Here is a 27,568-nt window from a genome sequence, read left to right as displayed (position 1 = left end):
TGTAGGGAATTTAATCTAAACTCTCACCACAACGCTGGCATTCCATACTGAGGAACACCTTCAGTGGCAAATGGACATACACTCTTATGCCTGTAAAGAGTTTGGTTTGACCATCAGCATGGAAGAAAAATGTTAAATTCCAGGATGTTACCATAGTACCACCGACATTGTGACAATGGAGGTTGTTGATAGTTTCACATATCTAGACTCTACAATTATCAGCCCTCTATCACTTGATGCTGCAATCAACTCATCACAAAAGCAATGGATGTTATGCCTGAGGTGAGTAACAATGTGGAACTGTAGCAACCTAAGATAAACAAACTAAGTCCACAAAGCCCGTTTCCTAAGTGCACTCTTCTGGTGATATTTGGGTAACTGTTAGGCAGGATCAAACTGATGAACAGCTTCCACTGTTGCTGGTTCAGATATATCTGGCATCTCTTGGTAGACAATACCAACAATATCATATTGACCCAAGAGCATACTAACCCCATCAGCAGTTTATTGGATGGATCCCCAAAAATATCCAAAAAGGTTGCATCACTCTAAGAAATTCTACAGTTGCTATTGTGTTGAACATTAGAAAACATCTAGATGTATAACCCATTATCTAGAAAAGATCATTTTATTAAATTAGAAATGAAAAATAGATTCAATTCACATTAACTTAAAAAGGCTTGTTATTTACATAAAGCATTGTCTGGTCCTCCACCATCGTAGATGGCAATATTGGGCTTTTCTGGCCATTGTGCAACATTGTACTTGAGCTCGGTGTCTTATTTGGTGCACAAATCTACAACTAGATTGTTAGTTTCATATAAAATAAGTCCCCTTGTATTCTATCAAATATTGTGTTGTTACAATCCAAGAAGCCTTTTTGCATCTTCACTTTGAGCCATTAAAGTTTCACTGGCATATTTCTGTAAGAGCTCCATTTTCTTCCGTCGTACAAGAGCCTCCTCAATCTGTAAAGACAGAAATTAAAAATATTATCAAGTTATTACATTCAGAAAAGTAGTCCAAGTAGATAATTATATTAAGTACTAAATAGAATTATATGTTGTAAAGCAGAACAATCCACCACTGTCGAAAGAACTTGAAATAAGTCACACTTGAAGTACTCGTGACTCAATTTCTTAAGAATGTACTACGAGCAACAGTAGATGGTCATTTTTAGAGCATCATTCCGTCAACCCATACCTATAATCAGAAAGACAGCCTGAAGTTAAAAAAATCACAAGCAATTACGTTCTCTCTGCACTTCAGTGTTATTGTATTTAGAATTTCTTCAATGTTTTCTTACCTCTTTCTGTGATGGTACAGGAACATGAGCTATAAACTTTTGCTGGTCTTCCTCTCCTTCCAGCTGTTCCCCACCTTCATCATCAGACTAATGCATATGAAATTAAATACAATTAATTTATTAGAAACAGAATCGTGCTTTGAATTATTTAGATTATATTATGCATTTAATTTAATATATTTTTTAGAACAAAGGTTAAAATGTTCAGCTATCATGACTTAAATTTTTAGCTGCTTAAAGAAACATTAACTTTTTTCCTTTCTCTCATTAGCAATACCATTTTTCTTCAGCAGAAAATGCAAAACAAAGGCTTTAATTATCAAACATTAATGGGAAAAAATGGCATAAATATTCAAACACACAGAACTGTATTCAAGGAGGTTTTGCGAAGACAGCTATGTAATCTTAAAAAACAGATCAAGTCTTACAGACACACTATTATCAAACTACAAAAGGTGCCAAAATATTCTTTTGTGAAGGCACATCTTTACATATTATTTCTGTTCCTGGACCATTGTAAAAATGATTTATAGTAGAATCCAGGGACATTGACATTAGGGGATTCTATAGCAATAACACATTGAATGTTAAGTGGAGATGGTTAGATTCTCTCATGCTGGAGATGGCCATGACCTCCACTTGAAACTTAAGTCAAGTCACTTCTCAGCCCAACGTCTGAATGTTTTCCAGGTCATGCTGCATTCTGATATGGACCGCTTCAGTACCCGAGGAGTTCTGAATCCTAATTAATATTTGTGCAATCGATAGACATTACTACCTCAATGCCTTTCCCTGAACCATAAAGGTCAAAGGAAACATCTGAAAATGAATAGGTTTATGACACTACCCTGGGAAACTCTGCAGCAGTGTACTGATACAGATGATTGGCTTCCAATAACCACGGTTATCCTTTTGTCTTTCTTTGAGTTGTTGGGGATGATTGCAAATAGTGACTTCAATTTTGTGGGGTTCCTTGATGTCACACTCAGTCAAATGTTGCTTTGATATCAAACTGAGTTCACCTCTGGATTCAGACCTTGCAGTACCCAGACTGAGCATCACTGAATAGGTTATTGATGTTAAGTTCCCCTTGAGAGGACTGCCAAAAACAGAGTTACTCAAGAGGAGGCAGATGGGGCTATATTTGACATGATAGAATTTTTCCTGATTTTTGTGGATAGGACATAACTAAACAACTTTCCACATTGTCTGAAAGATGCCAGCGAAGTACATGTATGAAAACTCGTGCTATGCAGGAAAGAGGTCAGTCACAATCTTACTATATGAAGAATGGGCTTGTGTAGTGATACAAATGTCACTGTCCCATTTTTTTTGTTCTTATACAATCATTACATATCTGGCTGAGATGCTCTTCAGAGTGCCAGTGTAGACTCGATGGGCCAAATGGCCTGCTTCCACAGTGATTCTGTGATCTTTTCTGTGATAGAAAAATCCTGTATGTAAAACAGTCACTATTCTAATTCAAGTTTTGGTACAACATTTACCTCATCATCTTTCACTGCATAAATGTTTACTTCTTCCTCCTCCTCTTCTTCTTTGTCACCTCCATACTCAAGTCTGGCCTCTTTATCTGCCTTCCATTTTTGTACAGCTTCCATTATAACTAAGAAGTGGGAGAAAAACAAAGTTGAAATACTCAAGTTAAATGTAAATTTTGTTCACAGCTGGTTTGCCCTTGGTCAAAGCACAAATGCTCTTCTTCATCTTAAGATGCAGATCACTAAGCCATGTCTGTTACTGATATTTCCACTTATGTAAATCATAACACTGATCATAATGAAGACTTCAAAATTTCAGCATCTGGTAACTGTGGAATTCAAAGCCAGCAAATTTAGGAAACAAGCCATCACAACACATGTACTACTGATTTATGACTTCAGATTTCAGTTTCAATCTTATTCATACATAATGCTGATTGTCTAAGACATCAATATCTACTGACATACAGATGGTTATGAATAGATTGTATTACAGAATGCAAAAGTCATAGATTTGAGGGATTGGGATTTCAGAGCAGGAGAGGAAAGTGATATTTTAATCCAAAATACTTAAATTGTGAGGTGAGCTTGTGAGGAGTCCAACCCGTCCATGCCGACCAGATATCCCAACCCAATCTCATCACACCTGCCAGCACCCGGCCCATATCACTCCAAACCCTTCCTATTCATATACCCATCCAAATGCCTCTTAAATGTTGCAACTGTACCAGTCTCCACCACTTTCTCTGGCAGCTCATTCCATATCTGTACCACCCTGTGTGTGAAAAAGTTGCCCCATAGGTCTCTTTTATATCTTTCCCTCTCACAACATCCTTCCAATAGGAAGGAGACCAGAATTGCACGCAATATTCCAACAGTGGCCTAACCAATGTCCAGTACAGCCGCAACATGACCTCCCAACTCCTGTACTCAATACTGTGACCAATAAAGGAAAGCATACCAAATGCCTTCTTCACTATCCTATCTACCTGCAACTCCACTTTCAAGGAGCTATGAACCTGCACTCCAAGGTCTCTTTGTTCAACAACACTCCCTAGGACCTTACCATTAAGTGTATACGTCCTGCTAAGACTTGCTTTCTCAAAACGCAGCACCTCGCATTTAGCTGAATTAAACTCCATCTGCCACTTCTCAGCCTATTCTAAACCATAGAATTTAGATGGCTAAGGGCTGAATTGGAGAACAGATAGGGCAGAGAGAGAGAGAGACTATTTCTGCTGGTTGGAAGACAAGAACCAGGAGAAATTGCCAAAAAATTAGAACAGTTAAATCAGGAAGCACTTCAACTCACAAAAAGAGTTGCAGAAATTCTGAAAACTCAAATTAATGCTAGATCAATTATTCATTTCAAGACAGAGATAAACAGGTTGGATGTTAACTAAAAATATTAAGGGATGAAACAAAGGCAGGTATATGGACTTAGGTTGCAGAATCAGCCATGTTCTTTTTAATGATAGATAGGGACTAAATCATTTATTCGTACTTTTAGCATATCAGCATGAAAAGGTTGAGCACTTTTTCCTGGCAAGCACTGTGGTGTGTATTACTTCTGCACTTTGTTGGGTATTTTTAAAAAGTACACAATCCTTTACAAATCTGTGATGCCCCAAATTATCACAATTTAATGAAATTACTCTGCTAATCACATGCACATGAATAGAAGTTTTTTACTGTAATAAACTAAATTGGTTTAGTTGATAATATTACATATTATATCAATGTAATGTAATAAGAAATGAGATACCATTGGGAAAAGTCACATATACTTCATTAAAATCTAAACCTTTCCCATTTTGCAATCGTGCATCTTTCCGTACAAGTCTACAAATTTCATTTTTAAATTAATTTACAGGATGGGCCTGCATTTATTGCCACCCCCAATCAAACAGAGGCAGTTAAGAGTCAATCACATTGGTATGGATTTGGAATCAAATGTAGGCCAGACCAGGTAAGGATGGCAGTTTCTTTCCTAAAGGACATTAGTGAATCAGATGGGTTTTTTTTCCCCACAATTGACAATGGTTTTATGCTCATCATTAGACACAATTTCAGATTTATATTGAAATAAAATTCCACCATCTGCTTTGGTAGGATTTAAACCCTGTTCACGAGAGCTTTTCTGGATTAATAGTCTGGTGATAATACCATTACGCCTTCACCTCCATCTTCCATGTGAGAGATGATGGCAATGCAGCCTCAGAAATTATTGGGATTAGTTGAGATCATTATTATAACATCATAAGTACTGGAAACATTGTTAAAAAAAGCTTTTACCATGAGCATATGCATACTTATTAGGAAATTCACTTAATTATCATCACTTTAATCACATACTCATGATCACTTGCCACTTCTCAGAACATCTCAGTCGAACTCAGTTGCTAGTTGCTGCGTAGATTTACTTCCTTCTGCTCTGAACAGCAGGATGGACCATTTTTGTGCGGCTTTTATGGAGGACAGCGTTACTACACCAAAACAATTACTACTGCTGTCCTAAACTGACAATACATGACCAGTCTTCAAAGAACAAATTAATGCAATAACTTTATCCAAAAAGAGATACTACTTTTTTTAAACCACATGTACACTGAAATTTTGAATTTATGCAAGGTCTTAATAAGGAAGGCTGATTCAGAAACACTAAGCATGTTGCCAAAATTGCATGTATCGGTGACTGAAGGAGAACAACATGATCTATAAAGACATATGTTTAAAACCAAAACATGCAAAAAAAACCCTTCCGTAAACTGAAATAATAAATTATTTAACATACCAAACTGCATTCTTGAATGTAAGACAAAACGGCACAATTAGTTAAAATAACAATATTTTCTGGATTCAAATTCAATCAAAATGAGTAAAAATTTGATCACTAAAGCAGAGTAAATAAGATATTGTATTACATATGAACCAAGGTTAAAAGATTAAGGACTAAAGGGATGGATTTTCCTATTTTTAGGTAAAGCATTATTTCTGGGACATTTAACAGCAAGATCCTGTCCCAGAGTCAAAGTTTCACTCTTTACATAATTTATTGTGCAACTGACCTCCTTGGCATCCTTCTCGTGCATTCATGTGGCAGGAGAGGTGAGATTCCTGCCACACAAACATACAGGGCACTGCCTCATCTTTAATGCTTGGTGCACACACTTCAGATGCTGCAAATCAGGAATTACCTCACACGTTGTCCTCTTAGGAAACAAAATGTCTCAGAAACGGAAGATGGCACCCCACTTTTCAGATGGGGATTCGGAAATCCTAGTGGATAGGGTGGTCAATGAGACCATTTTTCTTTAAACCATGCAGACCACAAGAGGGGCCAAGGTACAGCAGGTATGGACAGCCTACCAGGATCAAATCAAATGGAGAGCAATGCATCAAAAAGGTCAATGACCTTCTGTGTTCCACAAGAGTAAGTGCAATAATAGTTTTACCTTACGCTCATTCATCCAATGCACACTGTCGCATGCAGCAAACCACCAGCTCTCTCCATCTTCACTACTAACCCTTTCTACACATGTACAGACAAGTAATTGAGTTCTTGAATGTCATAGCTCAGTTGACCACTGGTAAGTTAGCAACTAAAGAGTTAGCAAGCATGACAATCCCATTTCTGCTGTTAACAGGACAGAGGGTCAAAATGGGTACACTGTCAGTCAGGTTTTATAGCAAAAAACACTGCAGGGGAGGGAGAGTATGTTGTTTGACTTTATGATTAAATCAGATTAATAAGTTCGTATCAAGCTCTATCATATTAAATGTTTAATTTACTTTCTGAAGGGCTGGATAATAGCACAAAAAATACGCAAATTGCCTAAGATCACAAAGGAGGCCGAACATTATCCTGCAAATGTCATTATTGCCATTACTAGGCAACATGATATGCCTGAATGTAAAACACTCAGACTGCTATGGGACTGGCCAGCTCCACTGGATTAGCACCATTTTAAAAAGGACAGAACTTCATCCATTTGTTCAGTAAATTACTGCATATATTGGCAGGAAGTCTACAAAACTATAGAATTAAAAAAATATACAGATAGTAAACCTTACTAAATGGATACCCCCAAAAAGGCCGGAATGATGAAACCTGAGCCAGTGATGGCAAAACTGTCATTATAATTGTGAAGCTGACACTGATGTTTACAAATCTTAGTTAAATGCAAAAGTTGCTGTCCCTGATTTTCTTCTCTTCTACAGGTTGCAGATGGAAACGTTTAGAAATTGCATAAACTTATGAGAGCTTCCATTTTTGCAATCTAATCTAAGAATCCGTGAAAAGGTCATCTCAGTGGACAATCTGCAAATGGGTTTTTAGGCGGTATAATAAATTATATTTATTGAATAACCTCTTCAGCCCTCAATCACTATTTAATTTTTAGAATTTGAAATTCCACAATGAATAAAATATCCAAAGTTTTTTTGAAAGTTTGGTTATTCCGACTCTAACTCGATTCTATTTCTTTGTCCCATTTATTTTAATTTGTAAAATTATTTACTGAAGGGTGACCAATGCATTTTATTTCATGCTGGATTGGCTACAGTGTCCAGGGATGTGTAGGTTAGATGGATTAGCCATGGAGAATGCAGGGTTACAGGGAGAGAGATTAGATTAGATTAGATTAGATTAGATTAGATTAGATTACAGTGTGGAAACAGGCCCTTCGGCCCAACATGTCCACACCGACCCGCCGAAGCGCAACCCACCCATACCCCTACATTTACCCCTTACCTAATACTACGGGCAATTTAGCATGGCCAATTCACCTGACCTGCACATCTTTGGACTGTGGGAGGAAACCGGAGCAAACCCACGCAGACACGGGGAGAATGTGCAAACTCCAGGGGGGGTTGTGTGTGGTCTGGGTGGGATGCTGTTTGGAAGGTCAGTGTGGACTCAATGAGCCAAATCTATGGATTTTAAGATGATGAGAACACTTCAGTGTCATTAGTTACTCATCGCTTTTGATTGTACTGTTCTTGCTGGATGTCAGGGTCTCCCTTATTGAGTGTCAGAATCAAACTGTTGACAGGAAAAATGAAATCTATGCCACAAGATCAGGACCTTTGCAGGCAGCTATCTTTGAATTCAGTGACAAGTGCTATTATTTCATCACTGATGGCTAAATCCAAACAATCATTAAGCAATCAAAATTACATTCTGGGTTTTTCACACCTGAGATTTAGAATTATTGTACCTAATATGATTTGCAAATGCTTTAAGTATAAATTTATGTTTCATTATATAATTGTTTTTCTTATTAAAGTTATCAAATAGCTGTTAAGTTCTGGTAAGAACAATTTTTTAAATATACTTTTGGGAAGTTCTTGGGTTAGGTAACTGCTTTAACCTTGAAAAAATTAGAGATGGGCAGTCACTCTGGCCCTATGGACAAAACAATTGCAGAATGGAAGGCTTGAAACTTCCTTTATCAATCCTGTCAGAGTCCTTTAGTGCACTTCCAAGATTAGTGAACTCTGGAACTGACCTTCATCAAGGTCAGTTTTTCAAACACTGATGGTCAAAAGTACAGATTGCCAGAGGTGGCTAGAAGCCTGGAACAACTACCAGAAGCTGCAGGTCTATCCATCAAAAGCTGAAGGACCTCTTTAGAATGTAATCTCACTCACTAGCATGCAACAAATCTTACATAATACATTTGTAGTTTTAAAATTTGCAGTCTTAATACAACTAATGTAATATAATTGTGTGCATTTATGTCCCAACTTCTATCTGTAGTCCTTTAGGACCATGTGAAGGTCTTTCACCTGGTCAAATGTACCATAGGTTTCCCTGAAATAGTAACATATTACAAAGATTTGAGCAACAGGTGAAGCTAGTTGTTCCATGCTGTTTGGTGCAGTGGCAACATAAGTGGTGTTGGCCACTATCAGAATGTTGCCGTCAAGCCAAAAAGATCATTTATTACACAAATCAGTAATATACCATTTGAGTTTCAGAGTCAGTGAGATACCAGGAATGTAAGTCAGTCATAAGTCCCAAAAACAGCACATCCCTTTCACTGTCCATAACAAGCAAGGTACTGACCATACCCAATCAGCATGTACTTGGAATATTTGCAACTGGGTCTAACATTAGATGCAATTCTGCAATCGCTGGTTGATCCTGAATGCACAAGGAATTGTGTTGTCTGTCAGGCTTGTAACTGTTTTCAATCCAACAAAACAGGTTAACAGTAATTCACAGGTTCATTTCTCAGGCTAATGCCCTGACCAGAGTCAACCTTCCTGGTTTAGAATTTAAGCAGAGGCAGGCACTTAACTGTCCGTCAGCATTAATGAGGACATTCTCCATGGCAACACCTCTATTGGTGTCCACTTGCTAACCAATCAGCACTTGCCTTTCATGCAGTATAAATGTTGATTTTTTTTTCCCCTCTGAATTAATAACCTTGCAATTTGTCCTGAGGAGCGCAAGACAAAAAGCTTCAACAAAATGTGTCTATTTTCAGAAATTCTCAAGTTTTACTGACAATTGCTGTTTGGAACTGGATGTAATCTGTGTCAAATCATGTTATTCCAATATAGATTAGATTCTGGATTAGTGGTGCTGGAAGAACACAGCAGTTCAGGCAGCATCTGAGGAGCAGTATGTCCATTATGTCAATAACCTGTATTTATCACAATTACAGAATTCTATCATTTGTTACAACTGCCAAATGTAATAGATTAGCTCTTTAGATTTACCTTGTTTCTCAAGCTCTTGTTCTAGGGGTAGAAGGACACCATCATCTTCATCTCTGTAACCGTAATAGTCTGCATCAATATCTTTCATGAGCTCAGCACGGGTTTTCCGTGGTGGGGCAGGTGCTGCAACCAAAGATATAATTAAATGGTATGTTGTAATTTCTTTGAACAACAACAACAACAAATGTATTATGTACTGCACTGCCTATTATTATATATTTAGTTTTGAGTGATTTTTTAAAAATCAATCATTCTTCTTAACATCTTTTGCCATTATTATTAAAATATGTCTAGGTAATATTATCCAATATCTAAAATGGGAATGTTCATCGATACAGTATGGTAAATGATACATCTGAACATTAGCATGCAGCACTATAATTTGTTAATGGAATCAGTGATATTTTGGGCTGATTGGAAGACTAACAGTAGGACTCCGATTCACTTGGTGGTGTCAAGAATATCAGATAAAAGAAAATTGGAAGCCTGCATATTTTGAAATAAGACAATCTTTGTTTAAAGTCAGAGAGTCATTCAAAGACAAAGGCACCGATGAGATGGCCTGCTTCTTAAGCAATGCAACTACAATTCTGGAAGAAAAGCTTTATATAATTTGGATTCCCCCATAACTCAACAGATATGCATACCAACAAGGGCCCATGTTTAATTATTTGCATTAGTAAAGCAATAGTAGGTGTACTGCAACTGGTCTCACCTCATTGAAGTTAGGGATTGGGTAAAGTCAACCAGCATGCGTAACTAGTAACCAGCAACACAGTTAGCAAGTTGTGGAAGTACATACAAATATTAGAGGAGGATAAGATTTTTGGCTCATCTATGTCGTTCCTATGATCAAGAAGCATGCAACAATCACGGTCAAGGCTCAAACATGAAAAATAGGAATAGAAACAGGATACCAGGATTGTCCATCACACTTCCTTATAGGTTGAAGGTTTTAGAATTACAGGTGGAAAAGGATGAAATTTTTTTTAAAAAAACATACGTTCTTTTTCAAACAGTTCTCGGACTCCTGGCAAATCTTTAGCTGCTCCAAAATACTTGTATCCTCTATTGCCTGGAACTTCTTTTCCCTCATGATCCAGCATTTTTGGTCCAATTTTCTAAGTGTTGAAAAAAATCTCCAAGTTACAAAAAAGCATTATCCAGCCTATAATCTTACAATGTTGCATTAGATTTAACAGGAACAGTACAATGAATAATCAATGCTCAGCTCCAGGGCTGGGAGAAGGCAAATCGGAGTCATATATATCCATAGCAATGTTGAATTCTTGATTTTAGCTGTTTCACAGAAGTCAGCAGCCACTTCCTTGAACACTTCATAGTGACCAGTTTTAGAATGACAACAGAAAAAACCTGAGAGGGACATTCACCTTCTATGCTGGGGATTGTGCACAATATATAGATTCCCAGAAAACTGCAACACAAAGAATCTTGAGCTAAATTGTTAAAAAAAATTAAAATACAAATTCCAATATTACACCTATTCAGCTATTGACAGTTGAAGGATATGCCACTCAATCCGATAACATACAATCAATTATGTTGAAGTGTTAGGATGTAGATCCTAATAAATGTCAACAAGACGACAACACTTGTAGGATATTGTTTAGAAAAGCATCATTTGGTGGTGAGGTCAGTAAAGGCCTGAGTCTTTGGTATGGGATGGTGAAGCAATAGCAGTGATACATGGAGGCCCTTTTGTGGAACAGTGATAGTGTTCCTGAACCAAGAGGCCCGGATTCAAATCCCACCTGCTCCAGAGGTGTGTAATAACATCTTTGAACAGGCTGATTTGAAAAGCATGTAATATTTAAAAAAATAGCAGTAATGTATGACAGGGAGAAACATAGCAAGTACAAGTACTCAAGATAGATAAGTAATCCGGATGATCGGCGAAGTGGGAAATACAAGCAATAAAGCAAGAAGTTAAAAGGTCCAGGGGAGCAAGGAGAAGATATATTGTTGCAGCTAAAGGGATCAGGCATGAAGCTGAATCCATATTTTCACTTCCCCTGGCATCTGAAGTTTTAAAACATGGGAAAATTGATGTTTCAGCAATAAACTAGAAGACCAATTATTTAAGTAGTGTAACAAACTATTTATTTATTTCTGCTGAATGTTAAAAAAAAACTAACATCCTGTACTAATAGATACTAGCCTTTTATAGTTAAGTACCTTGTATGTTTTCAAAGGTTTTCATCTATCTTGGAAACAGAAGCTTAAAAGATTTAAACAAAGAGGTACATACACAGACTTATGGAGTTGCACCTAATAATAAATTAAGATTGCCTAGGCTTGTTTAAAATTAGGACACCCATTCTGAAATAGGTGCTATTATTAGATCCTTTGTTTCAAATCTTCAATCAAAATCTGAAAATGCATAATTTCTAACAGCTATGGCTGCCATTGTAATAACCATTTGTGTCATCAGAACAGTTTCATAAGGTACTTACTCCATAGTCTGGACCTCCTAACTCCTTTATTCTGACTTCCCAATGGCCCTTTTCTCGTAATAACTTATTGATTTCATCGTTCAGATCACGTATCCGAAATTCTCCCAAACCAGCTTTAAGTAAAAAAAAGTATGTTTAATTTATACAAATGCATACTATAAAACCGAACACAATTTTTGAAGATTTTCAGAAACTTACCATTTTGTATCTGTGCTACCTTTTTGGAAATTTCACTTATTATCTACAAAATAATACAAAGGTTTAATTACTAAATAGAAATAAGCTACAGACATTATGAAAACTATCTGATAACGTGTATCCCCTAAAAGTACATCTATATGTTTTTATTTCTAGGATCAGTAATAAAGCAACTATAGCATGATCCCTTGGAAGGGATGGCTTCAAGCTTAAACATTTATAAAGTTCCAAGCATCTATCTTTGAACTAAATCCTAAAACTGATATGAGAAATTACACAGGCAGAACAATGTATGAGTGATTTTACTAAACATTTATTGAAATTTAGCAAGTTATAACAAGCACTTAAAGTGAGAAATAAAAACCAAAATAATTGCAGATGCTGTAAATCACAAACAAAAACAAATTGCTGGAAAAGCTCAGCTAGTCTGGCAGCATCTGTGGAAAGAAATCAGAGTTAATGTTTCAGGTCCAGTGACACTTCCTCAGAACCCTGTTTTCTCTCCACAGATGCTACCAGAACTGCTGAACTCTTCCAACAATTTCTGTTTTGGTACTTAAAAATGAGAAAAACAATATCATTTCCCAGTAATTCAATCAAAATATGAAACATTTTCTCTAACAAGATTAATTAGAATTTAGTTTATAGTAAAGTTGTTTATAATATTAAAATACAAATTGTCTTGCATTAGACTATATTAGAATTAATTCTTTTTTTCCTCCTTACACTGTTAGGCTATGTTTTAATGGCTATTTTTTGCTTTCCCATATATGAGTTAAAGCTTACAGTACACTTACAACTATTAATATAAATATTTGAAAAAATAGCATGAAAAAATGTAAACATCTTCACTGTTACTTCACTGAAGAAAAAAACACCAACTTCAGTGTGGAACTCCAATAAAAATACCAAATTAATGCTGAAATCTACAATTTCACTTCTGTGATTTTTTGCAATAGCATATAGTTAGGTTGAATAAGCGGGGAAAGACTTAGTAGATGAAGAAAAAAGTGTGAAGTGATGCAATTTGATAGAAGAATCAAAAGGCAGTCTATTACTTAAATGGAGAGTGATTCTTAAAAAGTGCAGCACACGGAGATCTGGTTGTTCTGGTACACGTAACACAAAAGGTTAACATACAAGTGTCCCAAGTAATTAAGAAGGCAAATGGAATTTGGCCCTTATTACTCAAGATTTCGATCTTAAAAATGGGGAAGTCATTATGAATCACATTGTCCAATACCTGAAGTATCGTGTACAGTTTGGTCCCCATATTAAGAAAGGACGTACTGGTTTTGGAGGTAATTCAAATGTCAAATGAATGAGCTGCCAGAGGAAGTGGTGGAGGCTGGTACAATTGCAACATTTAAGAGGCATTTGGATGGGTATATGAATAGGAAAGGTTTGGAGGGATATGGGCTGGGTGATGGCAAGTGGGACTAGATTGGGTTGGGATATCTGGTTGACATGGACGGGTTGGACCGAAGGATCTGTTTTCATGCTGTACATCTCTATGACTCTATTTAAACAATTGTAATAACATCACAGATTTGCTATGGTCCAGAAACCTATTGCGTCCACACTAGCTCTCCAAGCAAATATCATGACTTAGCATCATTCTCTTGCACTTTCTCCATAGTCCTGTACATCCTTCATATTTAGTTAAACCTGTTATGCTTTTTTGAATGCCTCAAATAAACCTTAAGCATACTTAAATCAGTTACTGTGGTGAACAGAAGTTTCTTGTTACATTTACGTCTTTTGCAAATCACTTTAGATGGGTGTCACCATTCACAGAAACAATGCCACCCAATCTACTATGTCCAGGTTTTTCATTATTTAAAAAACATCCCCAATCAAATCTCTTCTTAGCTTTATATACAATACTGTACATTGTTAGCCAGTAACAGTCTCCATTAACAACCCCACCACCCCGTGGCCGAACATTTCAACTCCGTCTCCCACTCTGCCAAGGACATGCAGGTGCTGAGCCTCCTCCATCTCTACTCCCTTACCAACAGATGCCTGGAGGGAGAACACCTCATCTTCTGCCTCTGAACACTTCAACCCCAGGACATCAATGTGGACTTCACCAGTTTCCTCTCCCTCTACCTTACCCCAGTTCCAACCTTCCAGCTCAGCACCATCCTCATGACCTGTCCTACCTGCTAATCTTCCTTTCCACCTATCTGCTCCACCCTCCTCTCCGACCGATCATCTTTATCCCCACTTCCATCCACCTATTGCACTCTTTGTTACCTTCTCCCCAGCCCCACCATCCCCCCCATTTATCTCTCCACCTCGGAGGCTCCCAGCATCATGCCTGATGATGGGCTCCAGTCCGAAACGTTGATTTTCCTGCTCCTTGGATGCTGCCTGACCTGCTGTGCTTTTCCAGCAACATTCTAATTTTGACTCTGATCTCCAGCAACTGCAGTCCTCACTTTCACCTCCACTAACAGATATTCACCCTCCGAGTCAGATCATTATCCACTTCTTTGTCTGTCCACTATTCTTCTGTCTCTTTGGGCTCTATCCCCACCTAACCCCTCCCCCATTTTACCTTCTGCGTAAAAACTAACATTTTCCTAGCTACCATGAGTTCTGAGGAAGGGTCACTGTACTGAAATGTTAACTCTGATTTCTCTTCACATATGCTGCCAGACCTGCTGAGCGTTACCAGCAATTACTGCTTTTGTTCCTGACTTACAGCATCCGCAGTTCTTTTGGTTTTTCTTTAACTTTAACATTGACTAGTTATTAAAATCAGAACAGGAATCTACCCAAATTTCCTAAAATTTCAAACAATCTGAAATTTGATTAAGACAAACTTCTGAGCATCGGATAATAAGGTCAGATATACAATAAAATATTCAATAAGTAAACAAATATATTATTGTGCTAAATCCATTCAAGAAACTACTGGAGCTCAAGAGAATTATGAAATGTTAGATTTAACCAGAAGATTTTGCTCACCTGTCTTCTCCATTTCTCTGCTTTATGCAAATCATTACATTCTGATGCAAGGAATGGCCTCCTCTCCTACTGAATGCAGAGACAGTAATCAATACTAACTCCACACCAAATAATGCCTACTTCAAAAAGTTGGTTGTAAAGCAAACAAACTGGTGAAGAGGTAAGGATCTCATTATTCAACTTCAGGCAAAAAACATGTTGGAATAATTATGTTGCACTATATTTATTTTGCTAGAAGGTAATCTATTGGCCAGGTAACACTCATTCCAAATATAATTTGATAGGTCAAGTGTTGATAATTCAGTGGGGCGGCATGGTGGCTCAGTGGTTAGCACTGTCGCTTCACAGCCTCAGGGACTAGGGTTCAATTCACACCTTATGTGGAGTTTGCACATTCTCTCCGTGTCTACGTGGGTTTTCTCCCAAAATCCAAAGATCTGCAGGTTAGATAAATTGGCTATGCAAACTTGCACATAGTGTTCAGGGATGTGTGGATTAGGTGCATTAATCTGGGGTAATTGTAGAGCAGTGGGGGAATGGGTCTGGGTGGATTACCCTTCAGAGAGTTGCTGTGGGCTTGTTGGGCTGAGGGGCTTGTTTCCACACTGTAGGGATTCCATGAATCTAAAATATAAGCTCCATAATTAAGCATTTTTTACTTCTTGTAAATATTAAAGGAGACACTTGTGTAGTTGAACAGCATCTATACCAGAGTTTATATTTTTTTTACATACAAAGTGGTCCTCTTTATTGCATCTTGCTTGAAAACTACTGCGCAATTTACCAACCTTAACTTTTCCATCTTCCAGCTGGGCCTGGCGAAACCTTGCCAGAGCAGTCCTGAAACAAACCATTATCATGAATTATTAATTCAACTCTTAGTAATCTATAAGGATGTTGCACTGGAATATAAAATATACACAAAACAATGCAGCAATGTAATAAATAAACTCACTAATACAAGAAATAAATGAAACAAAAGTAGGAAATGCTGGAAAAAAAACTCAAGGATGAGCTAACTGAACACCTTGAAAATTTTCAGTTAATCAGGGATAGCCAGCATGGATTCATGCCTGACAAACCTCATCTAATTTTTTTTCAAAAGGTGACTAAAGTAGTGGACAGGGGGAGTCTATGAATATTGTTTATATGGGCAGAGAGATCATTTGATAAAGTCCTACGTAACAGATTGTTAACTAAATAGAATTGAGGGCAAATTGGTCGAGTGGCAGGAGACAAAGCAGGGATGGTAGGTACGTGATTGGAAGGATTTGACTAGTGGTGTCCCACAAGGATCTGTGTTAGAACTTATGACTATTCACATTATTTATTAACAACTTGGATAATGGCATAGAAAGTCACATTCTCAGTGCAAAAGAGAAAGGTTAAGCATGCGCAGTAATTCCCAGCCATAAATGCCAAGACGGTGATCCATCTCGGCCTACTCCAGTGGTCCCCAGCACCTCAGATTCCAGTCTTTAGCCAATTCAATTCACTCTGTGTGATATCAAGGACTATTGAAGATTGATGAGGGCAGAGCAGTAGATGTGATCTATATGGACTTAAGTAAGGCGTTCAACAAGGTTCCCCATGGGAGACTGATTAGCAAGGTTAGATCTCATGGAATACAGGGAGAACTAGCCATTTAGATACAGAACTGGCTCAAAGGTAGTAGAGGGTGGTGGTGGAGGGTTGTTTTTCAGACTGGAGGCCTGTGACCAGTGGAGTGCCACAAGGATCGGTGCTGGGCCCTCTACTTTTTGTCATTTACATAAATGATTTGGATGCAAGCAAGTTTGCAGATGACACCAAAACTGGAGGTGTAGTGGACAGCGAAGAGGGTTACCTCTGATTACAACAGGATCTGGACCAGACGGGCCAATGGGCTGAGAAGTGGCAGATGGAGTTTAATTCAGATAAATGCGAGGTGCTGCATTTTGGGAAAGCAAATCTTAGCAGGTCTTATACACTTAATGAGTGTTGCTGAACAAAGAGACCTTGGAGTGCAGGTTCATAGCTCCTTGAAAGTGGAGTTGCAGGTAGATAGGATAATGAAGGCGGCGTTTGGTATGCTTTCCTTTATTGGTCAGAGTATTGAGTACAGGAGTTGGGAGGAGAAAGTGAGGACTGCTGATGCTGGAGATCAGAGCTGAAAAATGTGTTGCTGGAAAAGTGCAGCAGGTCAGGCAGCATCCAAGGAGCAGGAGAATTGACGTTTCGGGCATAAGCCCTTCTTCACCTGCTGCCTGACCTGCTGCGCTTTTCCAACAACACATTTTTTGGTACAGGAGTTGGGAGGTCATGTTACGGCTGTACAGGACATTGGTTAGGAATATTGCGTGCAATTCTGGTCTCCTTCCTATCGGAAAGATGTTGTGAAACTTGAAAGGGTTCAGAAAAGATTAACAAGGATGTTGCCAGGGATGGAGAATTTGAGCTACAGAGAGAGGCTGAACATGCTGGGCTGTTTTCCCTGGAGGGTCAGAGGCTGAAGGGTGGCCTTATAGAGGTTTACAAAATTACGAGGGGCATGGATAGGATAATTAGACCAAAGTCTTTTCCCTGGAGTCAGGAAGTCCAGAACTAGAGGGCATAGGTTTAGGGTGAGAGGGGAAAATTGCCCAAGGATGTCCTGTACATAAAAAGCAGGACAAAGCCAATAAACATCCCATCTGTCTACTCAATCAATGAAGTGTTATCAACAGGGCTACCAAGCAGCACATGCTTAGCAATAACTTAGCACTGATGCCTAATTTGGGTTCTGCCAGGGTCATTCAGCTCCTGATCTCATTGAGCTGAATTCCTGAGGTGCGAGTGACAGACCTTGACATCAAAGCCACATTCGAATGAATATGGCATCAACGAACCATAGCAAAAACTTAAATTAATGGATATCAAGGGGCAAACTCTCACTAGTTGAAGTCATACCTGGTACAAAGAAAAATGGTTACATTTGTTGGAAATTAGTCATCTTAGCTCTGGGACATCTATGTAGAAGTTCTTCAGGGTAACTGTTCATGAGTTCTCAAGGCCTGCATTTAATGGCTTAGAAATTGCTACCAGTTGCCCATTTATTACAAAGATGTTACTACACACCTCTGGAGCAGGTGAGACTTGAACTCGGGCTTCATGGTCCGAGGTGGGGATACTACCACTTTGCCATAAGAGACTGTTAAGGATGCCCTAAACATGAACTGAGGAACCTCATGATTTGCATTCAAATGCTCTACTGCTGAGGTAGACACCCTTCCTATTCAGAGGAATTATTACACACCTGTGAAACATGTGAGGTTGAACCCAGGGCTCTTAGATCAGAGACAGGGACACTACCATGGGACTGCAAAAGTCCCTTATGCCCTCAGCCCAAACAATTTCAGCTACCTCATCAATGACCTTCTTTCCATCTTAAGGTCAGATGTAGGAATGTTTGCTGCTGTTTATACAACGTTCAGCACTATTCACAACTCCTCAGATACTGAAGCAGTTCACATTCAAATACAACAAGATCTGGGCAATATCCAGGCTTGGACTGACAAAAGACAAGTAACATTTGCGCCACACAAATGCCAAACAATGGCCATTTCCAATAGGAGATAATCTAACCATTGCCATTTGACATTCAATGGAGTTACCATCACTGAATCCACCCACAATCAACGGCCTTTGGATTACCATTGACCAGAAGCTCAAGTGGACTTGCTATATAAACAGTGGCTACAAAGGCAGGTCAGAGGCTAGGAATACTTCGGTGTATAACTCACCTCTTGACTCACCATTGCCTGTCCACCATTTACACAGCACAAGTCAATAGTGTAATGCAATATTCCCCACTTGACTGGGTGGATGCAGCTCGAGAACACTTCAGAAGCTTGACACCATCAAGAAACAAACAGCCTGCTGGAGTAGCATTTTCACAAGCATCCACTCCCTCCATCATCGATGCTCAGTAGCAGTGTGTACCATTCACCACCAATGAAACAGTGAGTACCATCTACAAGATACACTGCAGTAATTCACTAAGGCTCTTCAAGCTATCCCTTCCAAACCCAAACAGCTAAAATGGATACCATAGTTCAACCAGGTGAAGAAAAACTACATGGAATCCAAAAATTCACACAAGACACATCAGAATTAAGCTGAAAGTTGGATTTCATTTTAGTAATGAAAATTGAATGTACTTACATTGCCTTCTCAGCATTTCGAGCCTGTGGAAGGGAAAATTAATTTTACATTAAGTTACTCAAGTTAGAAATGAGTATTAGAACTCAACTCAACATGGCATGCCAACTTTATTACCCCATTTCAATCACCTAGCAAATGTACACAGCAGGATAATGATACATTTATTAAAAACATAGACTGAAATCATAATTCTCACAAAAAGTAATTAATCCACTTCTGTAAATAGAGAATAGGAATTTTTGAAAATGTTAATATCACACTGCCAAATTCACCCAGTAAACATCAGAAAGAATGCAAACCAAGAAGAGTCCAATAAACCCCTGTCTAAATTAAATTAGCTCTACTTGGTGTTCAAAGTTAAAAATCACAACTGGAGGTTATAGTCCAACAGATTTATTTGGAAGCACGAGCTCTTGGAGCCCTGCTCCTTCATCAGGTGGTTATGGAGTATAAGATTATATGACACAGAATTTATAGCAAACGTTTACAATGTGATGCAACTGAAATTAAATATTGAAAAAAACCTGGATTGTTTGTTAAGTCTCTCATCTTCTAGAATGACCATATTGGTTTCAGTTCTTTCATATGTAAATCCCAGAACTTTTTTTTAAAGTTACATTCTCAAGTGAATGTTAACAATAGGTGCCATGTCAACTCAGATAATGCACTGAAGCTGTGAGGTGCTCTGTGTAAAGCTGTCTGTGCCCCAATGTTCATACTGATTATACTTCTAAAAAAGGGATTTACAGAATCTTACATGGATTCACGCAGTTTTTGAGCAAAATAAAATGTAATTCTGCAAGTACAAATTCAACCCACAAACGTGTGTGGGGGGTATGAGTGTCTGTGAGAAAGTCATAGAAATGTACAGCATGGAAAACAGACCCTTCGGTCCAACCCGTCCATGCCGACCAGATATCCCATCTCAATCTAGTCCCACTTGCCAGCACCCGGCCCATATCCCTTCAAACCCTTCCTATTCATCTACCCATTCAGATGCCACTTAAATGTTGCAATTGTACCAGCCTTCACCACTTCCTCTGGCAGCTCATTCCATAAAATATGCAATTTGTGCTTGGACATGCAATTTAGTTTTCCAGCATCGATGTATCATCTTTAAAACCTAGCATGCTAAACCAATTTTAATCCATGAGCATTGTTTTCATAATACAATTAACACTTCAATAATAATAGCAATATATTACTAACGAAATTGAAAATTAAACTTAGGGTGCTCTGTTCAGTTTAACCTATAAGATTGTGAATAAAAGTTCCACGGGAACCTTTAAGATTTAAACTGGGAAATACAACTATTAGCAGGACAGAAATCGCCGGATAAAGAACCCCCTGCAACTAAATAAACCTAAACACACTAGGCGCACATCTTCCAACAAGGGCGAATAGAGGACTGGAAGGGGGTGAAAAACATGCCCCATCCACCCACTTCTCCTCTAACATGGTTTATAATTGCTGATTTGATACATACCATTGTAAAAGTGGTCAACGACTATGATCATACAACCCAATGCTTCAAGACGCCTGACGAGGAACCGGAAGCCGATCTCCCGGGTCGTAGGTCAGGGTTGACGTTTCGATAAGAAGGATGCTGATTGGAGCGTTGGCTTCCCACTGGCGGTGACGGTTGGTGCGCGGGGGAAGAGGAGGGTTTGAACTAGCGTCACGTGGGCGGTCAGCGCGCGACCGTCAACGATTGCTGTGTGTTGTAGTGGGTCAAGCCAGTCCATAATAGTCAGAGCTTGGCGGTTGCACGCCTCCTGCTGAAGGGGGAATGTTAGGGGTGAGATGGGTGGTTGACGGGGAAATGGAGGGGGTGAGAAGGATAGCAGTCAGGTGGAGTGGGGGTAGGAAAATGACGAGTGAGAGGGATGATGTGGAGATGCTGGTGTTGGACTGGGGTGGACAAAGTTAGAAATCACACAACACCAGGTTATAGTCCAGTGGGCTTATTTAGAAGGACCAGCTTTCGAAGCGCTGCTTCTGCATCAGATGGGAGGGTGAGAGGGTGTCAGAGAGGAGCAATGAGTAAGGGGGGGGGGGGTGATTTGGTGAGAAGTGTGAGATAGAGAGTTGGCGTGCACAGAGTGAGAGAGAGAGACAGGATGCGTGTAGCTGTGTGGCGTCGTGAAGAGTGCAGGGGCAGGGCTTAGAGAGTAATGAGAGGATGGGGTTTGCAGAGGCGAAAGAGTGGGTTTAAGGATGAGCTTGTGTTGAGTGAAGGGACTGAGAGCTCTGGAGGGTGGAAAGGGGAGAGGGTCTCTTCTACACTGTTGTGGGGTTGATGAGAAGGTAATCTGGGGATTTGGATGGGGAGTCTGTTCTGGGGTGGATGTCTGGGGAGTGGTGGCTTAGTCTTTTGTAGACCTACTATAACTAGAGTCCCTGGGATATCAAATCTTCAGCACCACCTTAGCTGTCAGTTGGGGTGGGTCATTGCCTACGTTGTGATTCCTACCAGCAGCTTCATCTGCAACTAATAGAAGCAGAATTGGAGCAACTCAATATGATGTACGATTTTGTTTGAGTAAATAAAGAAACAACTGAAGCCATTGGCAGTAGAGTCCCTAAACAGAAGGCTTAAAGTAATTGGCAGTAGTGTTAGGATCTATGCAGAAAGAACTGCCCAATTCAATTCCTTCATTCCTGGATTCAAGAATAACTCTTAAGTCTAATTGGATGCATGTTTGCCAAATAAATGTTTTGCCAGGCTAAATGGCAAAAGATTTGGAGAGTGATACTGATTTTATAACTGTCAAAGAACTATTTGAAGGTTGAATGGTCTCCTGTATCATTCTGTGATGCCATAACTTATACGTTTCTATTTACAAAGAATGAAGTCCTGTGACTGAGCAGAGCAGTAATTTGATATTTTGTGCCAGCAATGGGCAATAGTTTTGAAAGGCTTTTGTCTCAGTTGTCATTATTTTGAAATCAATAAGGTAGTGGATTAGCATGGTTAGTGACCAAATGCATTCCTTTGCATTTAGCCTGACATCTGAACATGACACAGGTTCCCAATTGGAATGCTAAAGTAAGAGTGAAGTCTGCGCAGCTGTCATTTGTCAGTCTTGGAGTGACAGTGCATGTGTTCAACTTCAGACATTTCATTGTGGATATGCTTCAAAGTTGAATAATTATTGTTAGATTCTCTTATCTAAGCCTATTTATGGGAAGCCACAAGTTATTGGACACCATTTCACCTTGATCCCAGCAATTTGTGATGTTAGGTCCTTTGCAAATCTGACCTAATCAGTACAAAAACCATAGAAAAGTGTCTAATGAAACCTATGGTCTCCCAAGTTCAATTTTATGGTGACCTTGCACTTAGATTGTGGATCAGTGAGTTGTATGGATCTTATTTGAAACCATAGTTATTTCCATTGTCAGTGGCTTAAAACAGAATATTTGTTTCTGCTGTAAGTTGTCAAAACATAGTACAAAGATTTTTGCTTTCCTTCTCAGTGTAAATGTTGCTTTCCTTTTACATGAGTACTGCTTGTGAATTTTCCTCATGAGTACAAGATGACAAGCTTTTACAAAATGTAATTTTCAGCAATATTCAAATGCTGTATCAGCAAATAACAAAAATAGTGTTCTCAATTTATTTGAAGTCGGATTGCCATAAATGTGGAAAGCACTTTGAATATCTCTTTGGACTTCAATTCTCTTTTTTGGTATTATAAAAACAACAAATGATATGTAATTGCTGCTGGAAAGTTGCTTTCTCTGCTGTCAAAAACAAGAATGCGTTACCTTCCTGAACTAACTAAAAAAACCTGAATCAATTTTAAGTCTATATAAATTAAGATTATCTTGAAACTTTTAGAATATTAATTGAGGATATTTCTGAAGTATAGTAAATTGTCTGTTTCAGCTATGAAGATGTGCGGTTTCTCTGTATTAAGTATTGAAATTAGAATCCATAGAATGGTTACAGGCCAGAAAGAGGCCATTTGGCTTGTCATTTCTGTGCTGGTTTTCTACCAGAACTGCTCAACTAGTCCCACTGCCCTACCAAGTCTAGGTAATTCTGCAAATTTTTCACCAAAGGCTTTTGAAGACCTCAATTGAATTGTACATTAAGACATTTCAAATCCGAACCATTTGTTATATTTTTTTAAATCGAGCAGGTTAAATCGGTGCCTCTAGTTTTTGATTCTTCTGTCAGTTGACAAAATTTGTCTTTCTGTTCTGACCAAACTCCTCATGATTTTGAACACCTTTTATCAAATCTTTCTCCAAGAAGAATGGTTCCAGCTTGTCCAAATTGTATCTAACTGAAATTCCTCATCTTTAAACCATTCTCACATTTTTTTCTGCATCTTCTTTAAATGCCTTTACATCTGTCTTGAAGTATGGTCCCCAGAATTGGACGTCAGTTGAGGCCAAACCAGTGTGTTGCATAGTTTTATCATAACTTAAAGTACAAATGTGACAATGTCTCTATTTATAAAGCCCTATTTATACAGTATGATTTATTAACTACTTTCTCACCATCAATGTTTTGTGCACATATATCCCCAATCTTTCTGCTATTGCACCCCTTTAGAATTCAGAGAAACCCTACAGTGTGGAAGGTCGGCCATTTGGACCAACAAGTCCACACTGACCCTCGGAAGAGTAACCCACCCAGTCTCATTCCTCTACCCTATTGCTCTAGCTTTACCTACCCTACATATCCCTGAACAGTATGGACAATTTAGAATGGCCAATTCACCTAAACTGCACATCTTTGAATTGTAGGAGGAAACTGGAGGACCTGGCGGAAACCCATGCAGACATGGGGAGAATGTGTAAACTCCCCACATATAGTCAAAGGAATTAAACCCAGGTCCTTGGTATTGTGAGGCAGCGGTCCTAACCACTGAGCCACCATTCTATCAAATAAAGTAATTTTACACTTTGTGTTATATTTTATCTGCTACTTGTCTTCACCAATCAAAGTAGTCAGTCTATCATTGTCAATTTCTAGCCCGTCAAACGACTCAGCGATCACTTTCATTCTAACTTGTGCATCAATCGCTTTCAGTATGAAGCTATCTATTTTGTTGTGACCTTTGACATTTTTTTAAGCTTTAATTGACTTTTTTTTAAAAAATGACTGTGCATTTTTTTCTTCTACCCTCCTACCCTGACTATCATGAATGTGCTGGCCTTTGGTAGGATACAGTTCCTGAGCTGACCATTCTTCCTGGATGATGGATTGTGTGCAGGTAAGTTATTCAACTGACCACACGAGAGTAATCATGCCATTCTTTTGAGTAGTGCTATTTTTAATTTGTAGAATCAATGGGATAGCAAAAGGGTAGAGACCTGTGGTTTTTCATCACCTTATTAAGAATACTGAGGCTCATTGCAGCACTCTTGCTGTCACCAGAATTGACATTGAGTAAATCATTGGATCATAGGAATTGAGTGGGTGCTGTGCCAAAGGTAGTCTTTGCTGCAATCAGCTCAGTTGAAAGGATGGCTGGTTTGCAACGCAAATAGCAAGGGTTCAATTTCCACAGTGGCTGAGGTTACTATGAAAGCCTGTCCTTCTCAACCTCTTTCCCCTTGCCTGAGGTGTGGTGACCTTCAAGTTAAACCACCACCAGCCATGAGAGAGCAGCCATATGGCCTGGTAGGAATGGTGACTTTATCCTTTTAATTTTTAAATAAATATCAGAACTTTCGTTAAAAGCAGTAGTACTTTTGCTGAGCAGAGTAAAATCAAGTCTGGTCAAAAGGAATAGAGAAAATTATTTCCAAATTTATTGGATATAAAATTCTCAGACTAAATTAATTTTGCATAGTATTGCAAATGTAGTGCTGTAGACCAAAATTTTTCAAAATCAAACTTGTTTATTCAGATGGTTACTATACATTATTGCACAGATTTTTTGATATGAACTTATGAGCACTCAAACATTTACAGCGTGGAAGGAGCCTGTTTGACCCATCATGTCAACAGAGATCTGATCACACTTGTGCAGCTCTTGGCCAATAGTCCTGAAAGCTATTGCATCACAAGTGAATATCTACATACTGCTTAAATGTTATGAGAGTTACTGATTCAATCAACCAATTGTTCTGAAGGAATATCCTGTGTATTTGTGAACTATGTTATGCATCTGAAGAACCCTGCTGATGGGTTTTTTTAACCATAAATGTTCATACAAATTTAGAAAGATAAAGTTAGCAATCCATTTTGTACAATACTAATCAGTGGAATTATATTTCAGATTACTACTTTGAAATCAAGCTGGCCAGTAATTTTCTGAAGAGAAACACCATAAAGACTAAATATAAAGAAGAATATTATTATTAAACAAGACACGATGTCAATGCATCTTCATTGTTGACTCCCGCGTATACATTTCACTGCTTGAAAACCTGATATCAGCAGATGGTTCTGTATTAAAATAGCTACATTAATGTGACAGCTGTTGTAAACTATGTGGTTATTATCAATGGAACTATTACAGGAACTTAGATTTATGTTGAAAATAAATTATATGCTGACATCTTTTTGTTTTGTTTTTTGATACTGTTGATTTAGCACGTGCTTTCCCACAGTTAATATTAGACACTATCGTAACACTAAACAAATCTGTTCTCTGTAAATTCCAAAGGAATTTTGTTCCTGAAATTAGGTCTTGGATGTGAACAGTTCTTGGTCTGACTTTTTTCATTTCGTAAATGGACGTTATTGAGTAGTTTGCTTCCTGGAATAGAAAGTCATGAGATTGATTTTCAATGTGATATTTATTAATTGGTTGGGTTTTAGCTGATTAGAATTGTTTATACAGTACTACCTAGGAATCTTGAAAATTAGAGAGGACATTATGCAGCTTGAATTTTTCCTTATGTTCATTGATCATAGACCATTTCTACTGAAATGTAGAAGCTCTGAATTTTTTTTCTGGAGGACTTATTTGTAAGTAATTTGGGGTTAAAATGTAAAAGATCTTGAAACAAAATGCCTTTCAGATGAGAATTCTGGGGGTATAGTGGTCTATTTGTATTGTTCATTAGTCTAGAAACCCAGAGGTCCAGGCTAATACTCTGGGATGTTGATTCAAATCCCACCATGGCAGCTGATGGAATAAATCTGGAATTATAGAATCACCTCTGTCTCAATAATAACCATGAAATCATTATTGAAATATTCTTTATGGAAGGAAATCTACTGACCTTGGGTCTACGTATAAACCCCAGCCACACAATCTAATCAATTCTTAAATGTTTTCTGAAATGGCCCAAACCATTCAGTATATGGACAACGAGCTCTGGCTTTGGCAAATACCCATATTCAATGAAAGAAAAAAAAATGATTATTTTGAGGCATTTGTTTAAAAACACCTGATTCTTTGTGGCAGATTCTGTAAATTTTCTTTCACTTCCATTACATTTGCTGCTTAAAACCTAATATTTTAAATTCAAATTTTCAATTACAATATTAAAATTGGATTTTATAATATTCCTTTCATAATTACCCATATTGCTTTATTTACACCTGTAACAAGGTATCAATGAAAATTAACATCCTCACATTTGCCTTTTCTCAAACTAGTGGGGAAACGTTTACAACATTTCTGCTGAAGAGCTTATGCTCGAAACGTTGATTCTCTTGCTTCTGAGATGCTGCCTGACCTGTTGTGCTTTTCCAGCACACACACTCAATGCTTACAATAGCAGGGCATTTGCTGTAAGCTAATAATTCAGTCAGGCGATTTAGGGTTCTTATTCACTCTGTGGAAAACTGCTAAAGGTATGAACAGTTCTTAAAATTCACTTGAGGGACATGGGCATTTTTGGCTAACCAGTATTTATTGTGCATCCCTAGTTCCCCATGGGAAGGTGGTGGTCCTCGAACTGTTGCAGTCCCTGTAAGTAGACACATGATGCCTTTAAAGAGGGAATTCCAGGATTTTGACTATGCAACAGTGAGGGAATGGTGACATCTCCAAGTCAAGATGGTGAGTGGCTTGGAGGGGAACCTGCTATCTGTTGTCCTTGTACTTTTTCTAGATGGTAGTGGTTGTGAACTTGGAAGATGCTGTCTGATGATCATTTATGAATTTCTACATCTTGTAGATGTTACACATTGCTCCTATGAGCATTGGTGGTGAAGAAGGTGGGGATGTTAGTAGATATGGTGCCAATCCAGCAGGCTGCTTTGTCCCCGATGGTGTTGAGTTTCT

At 38.4% G+C, this 27,568-nt stretch overlaps 1 protein-coding gene and 1 long non-coding RNA gene across 7 annotated transcripts; one reads left to right on the top strand and one right to left on the bottom strand.

The window, feature by feature from the left end:
- Positions 1–609: 609 nt before the first annotated feature.
- On the bottom strand, positions 610–20,938 carry isy1 (ISY1 splicing factor homolog). The gene is made up of 11 exons (XM_043707975.1): positions 20,851–20,938; positions 19,365–19,387; positions 15,971–16,022; positions 15,183–15,248; positions 12,207–12,249; positions 12,009–12,121; positions 10,538–10,655; positions 9,535–9,657; positions 2,812–2,930; positions 1,307–1,393; positions 610–968 (listed from the first exon to the last, which is right to left on the bottom strand). Exons 1-11 carry the CDS (start codon positions 20,851–20,853, stop codon positions 861–863), a joined length of 855 nt encoding a protein of 284 aa, XP_043563910.1. The 5' UTR covers positions 20,854–20,938; the 3' UTR covers positions 610–860.
- On the top strand, positions 20,930–25,881 carry LOC122558969. 6 transcript variants are annotated; one of them, XR_006314290.1, is made up of 3 exons: positions 20,930–21,009; positions 24,546–24,595; positions 25,607–25,881. It is a non-coding gene; the product is annotated as an uncharacterized LOC122558969 (long non-coding RNA). The 6 variants fall into 6 exon arrangements; XR_006314291.1 differs by having other exon boundaries at positions 20,947–21,005; XR_006314292.1 differs by lacking the exon at positions 20,930–21,009 and adding an exon at positions 21,429–21,671.
- The last annotated feature ends 1,687 nt before the right edge of the window (positions 25,882–27,568 follow it).

This window comes from Chiloscyllium plagiosum, chromosome 18 (genome assembly GCF_004010195.1).
Source record: "Chiloscyllium plagiosum isolate BGI_BamShark_2017 chromosome 18, ASM401019v2, whole genome shotgun sequence".
Lineage (NCBI taxonomy): Eukaryota > Metazoa > Chordata > Chondrichthyes > Orectolobiformes > Hemiscylliidae > Chiloscyllium > Chiloscyllium plagiosum.
Note: the sequence above shows the minus strand (reverse complement) of the source record. Positions and strands in the feature narration are given on the sequence as shown.